Source organism: Triticum urartu, chromosome 5A (assembly GCF_056163025.1).
Source record: "Triticum urartu cultivar PI428250 chromosome 5A, HENAU_Tu73, whole genome shotgun sequence".
Classification (NCBI taxonomy): domain Eukaryota; kingdom Viridiplantae; phylum Streptophyta; class Magnoliopsida; order Poales; family Poaceae; genus Triticum; species Triticum urartu.
In genome coordinates, this window is record NC_141877.1 from 616084270 (window position 1) to 616090619 (window position 6350).

Below are 6350 nucleotides of genomic sequence, written 5' to 3' on the forward strand. Positions count from 1 at the left end.
GCAAGATCTTGCATGAAATTTCACTATGTTGCTCTTTAGATTTTAGGATATGTTATATTTGAAAATTCCTAATATGAATTTTGTTTCTCCATTTTGGGGATCCCTTACCCAAACATTTGCTCAAACCTCATGTTTTTATATTGTTTTAGTAGTCCAACACAGCATGTCAACTTCTCTGTTTCTAATCAAGAAATACAATCCTGCAAGATAACTTAGCCTACATTAACAAACATGGTTGCTTCTTTTTCTGCTGCTTCAATAATATATATACTAATAATAATATAATGAGTAGATAGCAGAGCTAATTTAATACTGCATATTAACACTAAGTACCGAGTTTTTACAACCAAGATCATCTGGTAAACTAGTGTCACCCGCTAATATCATACAACAGAATGGGTGGCAATTCTGTTCCGATTATCTTGCACGCTCCTAGCAGTTGATGCCACACATTTGGATATCTGGCCCAGTGACTCTTGTGGTGAACGGGTCAATGCGAACCCACAGCAAGGAGAAGATGGATGCAAGAAGTATGGCCCAGACGACAACGATGGTCGGGGTGCGGTTCTGCCGTCCCATGAGCCCCTTGAGGAATGGGTACAAGTGGATAATCACCCAGAAGGCAAAGAAGAGCTTCCCGAAAAGTGGGCCCCATGACTGATAGCCGCTGTTGATCGCGTAGGAGGTACCAGCCACAACTCCGACAAGGTTGATGATCAAGATAGTTGTTGGTGGGATCAGAAGAGTCGTCCACTTGAACATGTAGAGCTCGGCAAAATCATTATCTTCATCAGATGCTTTTGAAGTGACAGTGAAGCTGGTGTCGATACCCGCAAGTACCTTCAGGAGACCTTGGAAGACAGCAAATAGATGTGCAGAAATGCCTCCGATGACCCAGAACTGTTCATTCCTCCACCACTCGTCGATGCCAACACCACTCCACCTCATCTCAAGGATACCAGTGGCGAAGATCGAAATAAAGAGAGAGATAAACCAAATACTGGCAATGTTGCTAATCTGCATTTCAATATGTAGTGAGTATAAATATTTTTGCAGTTTTGTACACGCAAGAGCAAAGACTGAGCCGGGTTTTACCTGTGGGATGATGAACTTTCCCGTGAGAAGACAAACAGCTGGTAATATGCAGTATATGAGGAGCGGTATTGATGTGAGTGGGTAGATAGTGGTGTTGATGTAAGCAAATCTCTCCAGGAATTTAAGCCGTCCGCCATAGCCATACCATATGGGACAATGCCTACTGAAAAGAATTTCCACCGAACCAAGCGCCCACCGAAGCACTTGGTTCAGACGATCTGAAAGGTTGATGGGGGCAGACCCCTTGAAAGCTGGTCGCTTAGGCATGCAGTAGATTGACCGCCAGCCGCGTGCATGCATCTTGAACCCGGTAAGAATATCTTCTGTAACAGAACCATAGATCCAACCAATCTGCAAAACACAACAGGAAGATTACAGATACGAAGCAAAAAAAAAAAACAGGCTTGAAGCCAACAATAAATAGATCATCTCAGAGATACGACCACAAAGAACATTCATGAATTTAGATTTAGTTTCTTCTAACGAGCTCACATGTGAAACCTTTAGTTCTGTAAACCAGAACAAGAAACTTGACTTGATCATCAAAAAAAAAATTGGAACACCAGTTGATATAAGAAAAATGCTGGTATTATAGAGTGTACAACTTAATTACCTCCCTTCCCCAGTCACTTCTGTCCTCATAACCACAGCTGATGACATGGATTGCTTCTTTCAGAAGAGACTCTGGAGTTGCAGACTGGGGAACACCACCGTACTCCATTAGAGTGGAGGCTACGAAAACACTGGACTGGCCAAATCTCTTCTCCAGGCTCATTTGAGACATAAGAAGTGATTTCTCGTCGTCAAATCCAGAACCTATTATACGAATAGCACTCAGGTAAGAAAGATATGTAGCCCTGTCCTACCTACCCTAGTCAAAAAAAAAAAGCTACGCTGACTAGCGACTACAGACAAAACAAATTGAGCAACGGTTGTTATAGAGCCCAAAGATACCTTCGATACCCTCCTCTATATCTTCAAGATTGAACACTGGCACGGAACCGTCCGCATGCTTATCTGACTTCTTACTTCCTGTGCTCTTCGATTTTGAGGTTCTACCCCCACAAAGCTTAGAGAATAAACCTGACTCCTTGTTCTTCATGGGGGGTTCATAACCATATAAAGCTGTTCTGTTGAACACACAACCAGTCCCCACATAAACTGGTCCTTGGATGCCATCGAGACCCCTCAAGTTAATCTGCAGCAAACAGATACAGGTAAGTTACAGATCATTGCCAAACAAATTTTAAGAAAAAGCTCATCCAGCAACAATATTAACAACAGTGGTTCATTAAAACTACTTGGTGCCAGTGAGATAAGAAAGTGATAAGCACAAGAACTTACATCAAAAAATACGGTGTTCCTGTTTGCATATCTATCATTCGTATCAATTCCATCGAACCTCTGAGGAAACTGGACATAACAGATTTTCCTCCCTAGATTAGGGTCCATAAGAAAGCACATAGCCTCTCTTAGAGCGCTGCTATTGTTGATGTAGTGATCACAATCAAGATTCAACATGTACTGCCCATTAGTAAGGACAGCTGATACACGAACCTGCAGAAAGCATTCCACTTCCATTACACCCAGGTAATCAAAGTATATAAGGCAACTTACGACTTCGGTGTTTAACTACTCACAAGTGCATTCATGGCACCAGCTTTCTTGTGGTGCTGGAATCCAGCACGTTTCTCACGAGACACATAAACCAAACGGGGAAGCTCATTGCCGTCACTATCAAGGCCTCCACTATGACCAAGGAAAACCTGAACATGACCAGAAACTTAAGTTAGAAAATGGTTACCGTAATAACCAGTCCTGCTGGCAGATCCAGCTCTTAATCAAGTAACCTGACCTGAAGCATTCCAGGATGGTCCCTGGTATTGTTCCCAGGCCAAGGTGTGCCATCTTGCATGATCCATCCTTCCTCAGGAACTTTCTCGGCCTTGGCTACAAGGCTATTAACACGAACTTTGAACTCTTCATATTCTCTCTGTGGAGTTTAATAGAAATTAATGTCCTCAAACAGAAACTGGAACAACCAACAAATATACACTAATAAACCAAAATCTACCTTCATGGCTCGACGATCTTTAACGAATGAAGTCTGAACTTTGTCTTTCAAGAAATCAATTTTCTGAGCAAAGTACCACTCTGGTGCTCTGGGTTCTATGTTATACTTTTTACAAAACGGTACCCATTTTCTAGCAAACTCTGAAGTCTCAGCAAGTGCATCAAAGGTAAGCATCGCAGCTCCATCATCAGATACATAGCAAGATACTTTGTCAACAGGGTAGTCCACAGCAAGGATAGAAAGCACAGTATTTGCAGTGACAAGAGGAGGCTCCTTCATAGGATCCACAGTACTGACAAAAATGTCAACAGGAGCCAACTGAGACAACTCACCATCCCGGTCATACCTGATAGTGCAAGTGATATACTGTCAGTACTATGTCAGTATAAACATTTCTATTAGCACTAGATTTTGCACATCACCTTAAAGCCAGCCTATCAAGGTAAGTTTCACGATTGACTGGAGACCACTTGGGGAACTGATCCAAAATCCAGGAAAAAGCAAACCAAATCTCACATATCACGGACAGCAGCCAAAGTGGATATGCATTACGGACAGGGTTTGTGATACGGTAGTGCAGGAAGATGCAGAGGACAATCAATCGTAGCACAATGACCATCCTGTAGGGATTTATTCTGGATGAAGGAATTGGCACTTTTCTAGACAGAGGCTGGCGAGTTTCATCATTCCTGCAATTCATATGGCCCAAGACAAAAGTTATTGCTGCAAGTCATATACAAAAACTAGTATTTACAGTTTCAGCAAGATATGTATACCCATTAAGAATATGATCTAGCAATCTCTGTTCAAATGCAGGGTTAATACCAGAAGGTATTCAAATATAAAAGAAACCCACCCAAGCTTACCTCACATAGATGTAAATTAGTCGGATAGAGCGAACAACACGAAGATGAATAATGGTGTGCAAGAGAAATTATAACTCACAGTAAGGGGTCTTCCATGCCATAGTCAGTGCATGCATCGATATCACCATTTCCACGGCCTTCAGAAGGAGCAATGCTTGTTCCATTAGTCATGGGAATTGCACCCTTGTCTTTCATTTTCCAGCCATCAACTCTCTCTTTCCACGCAACATTGCCAAGGCTGCCAGAGAACTCCCTTGATGGATTTGCTGGAAATATTCAGAAGCATAAAACAACTTCTACATATTCACAGTGGGATGCAAGTAAAACAAAGTACACACAAGTCATAATGGTACATATATATACATATGCGAATGGTACATATATATACATACGAGAATGGTTCACATAGGCAAATGGATGTCCGCGCTTGCCAACATTTCCAGCAGGGGACATCATATGATCGGGGGAAGCTCCAGAAATTTCTCCTGAGACCTGTGTAGACATAGACGAAACCAATGTCAGTTTCATATTCCCAAATACTGTTGTCACAATCAAAACAGGTTGCAACTCCAACCTGGCTATGAGAGAAGCGCGGGATGTATCCATGAGGGATTTCTCCACTGTCATACTTGTGAAGCCCAATCTCACCGCTGCCGAACTTAGTGAGGCCAATATCATCACTAGCTCCCGAGTTCCTGCGCCAGGTGAGCATCTTCTCAGGAATCTTGTTTTTCTGATCCTGGTTTCCAGAGGCTGGGTAGTTGAAGTCGCTAGCATCATCCTCGCTTTCATCCCCACGTGCTGGTGGGCTACCTAAACAGCACAACACAAGAAGAATCACAGGTTGAATTCTCAGCTGCTCCAGCCTTTGGATGCTACTAGCATTTTTTTAATCGGAATCGCAGTGGAGAGGGGGTGAGTGAGCAGCAGCACGCGTACCCTTGTGGCGCTTGTACTTGGTCTTGCACTGCGGGCAGGCCTGGGTGCCCTCCTTGCGCTCGTACTCGTAGCAGGGCCGGCAGACGGGGAAGGCGCAGACGTCGCAGGCGGCGAAGAGCTCGCCGTTCGCCGCCGCGCCCACGCCGTCGCCGCAGATCTGGCACACCTGCCCGCCGCCATGCCTCCCCGTTCCCGATTTCTGCGCACACGCACCAGAAAATAAAAAGACGGGAGAGGTGAGTGAGAACAGTCGCCGGATAATAAATCCGCGCACACAGAAAACCCCAACCAAACCCCCCAAAAAACGCCACTCACCGCTACGTCGCCGCCGCCGGCCATGGCGCCCGCACCGCGAGCTCACCCCCCAATCCGAGCCGCGGCCCGCAGCCCCTCTCCGAGGCCCCTGATCAGCAAACAGACCGGCCGAGACCCCCTCAGCCCCAGACGGGTCCCCCCCCCCCCCCCCCCCCCCCCCCAAATCGCGCCGCGGCACCAGGGCCACAGGGGCGGCAGGACGGCTGCAGTAGTAGCGGCAGGGGCGCCGGTGGAGTCCAGCTCACGCGGATTGGAGCCGGGGCGAGGGAGGGGACCGGGAGGGCGACGGCGATGGCGTGTGCGAGGAGGAGGAGCGCGTGAGCCCGTCCGTCCGCGCACTAGTACGTTGTCGCTTGCGCGGCGGGGTTTAGCCATTTCTAGGGAGCTCCCCTAATGCGCCGCTTAATTGCCATCGGATTTGGTGGCGGGTTCGCGGTTTTGCGGCGCGGAGATGGACGAGGAATTGAGGATGATCGGCTGGGCGGGCCCGCGGAGCAGTGGGCGTGGACCGGACGGCGGTCGTTGCGTGGCGTAAAGAACGGGGCAGGAAGCGTGACCGGAATTTCAGAATTTGGGTGCGGGCGTGGGGCCGGGTGGGCGTGTGTCAGTGCGCGCGCGAGGGGTAGAGACGGGACGACAGCTGGCGATGATCGCGCTCGCACGAGGGAAGAGAAACTTGTTGGCTCTTGCTACTACTAGCTGCGCTTGAGCTGTCGAGCAGCGGAGAGACCAGCGTGAGCTCAAGCATCATTGCACCTTTTATTCGAGAAGAAATGGAGTACATTGTAATTCGAAAATCCATACTTACTACGTAATATTTCTGCGATGCCCAATCCACGACATTTCTTTGCCAGTTTTGAACATTTGGGCTCTCCTATGCAGCGTGCGCGTGGATCCATTTCGAGCAGAGTTACCTTTGTAAGAGCATCTTCAACAGTCGCATTAAACAAGCGCCGCGTCGTAAATTTGACCATTTTAGCATGCGCACAACCTGTCGGGTGTCTCCAGCGGGCGCATAATAACCGCGCGCGTGGTGTAAGGAGTTGGGCGCGCTGTCCGAT

At 47.1% G+C, this 6350-nt stretch overlaps 1 protein-coding gene across 1 annotated transcript; it reads right to left on the reverse strand.

Moving 5' to 3' along the window:
- Positions 1-302: 302 nt before the first annotated feature.
- On the reverse strand, positions 303-5448 carry LOC125511073 (putative cellulose synthase A catalytic subunit 2 [UDP-forming]). The gene is made up of 14 exons (XM_048676351.2): positions 5290-5448; positions 4975-5173; positions 4610-4848; positions 4428-4527; positions 4115-4301; positions 3592-3858; positions 3170-3515; positions 2951-3088; positions 2736-2861; positions 2440-2652; positions 2050-2293; positions 1709-1911; positions 1096-1446; positions 303-1017 (listed from the first exon to the last, which is right to left on the reverse strand). Exons 1-14 carry the CDS (start codon positions 5311-5313, stop codon positions 433-435), a joined length of 3222 nt encoding a protein of 1073 aa, XP_048532308.2. The 5' UTR covers positions 5314-5448; the 3' UTR covers positions 303-432.
- Between the last annotated feature and the right edge of the window lie 902 nt (positions 5449-6350).

Excerpts from the sequence above, each read along its gene's own strand:
- LOC125511073 (XM_048676351.2), bottom strand. The coding sequence starts at position 5,313 with ATGGCCGGCGGCGGCGACGTAGCG. Across the intron at positions 4,849-4,974 it reads CAAGTACAAGCGCCACAAGG|GTAGCCCACCAGCACGTGGG; the intron begins GTACGCGTGCTG and ends TGTGCTGTTTAG. Across the intron at positions 1,912-2,049 it reads TATAGAGGAGGGTATCGAAG|GTTCTGGATTTGACGACGAG; the intron begins GTATCTTTGGGC and ends TTCGTATAATAG.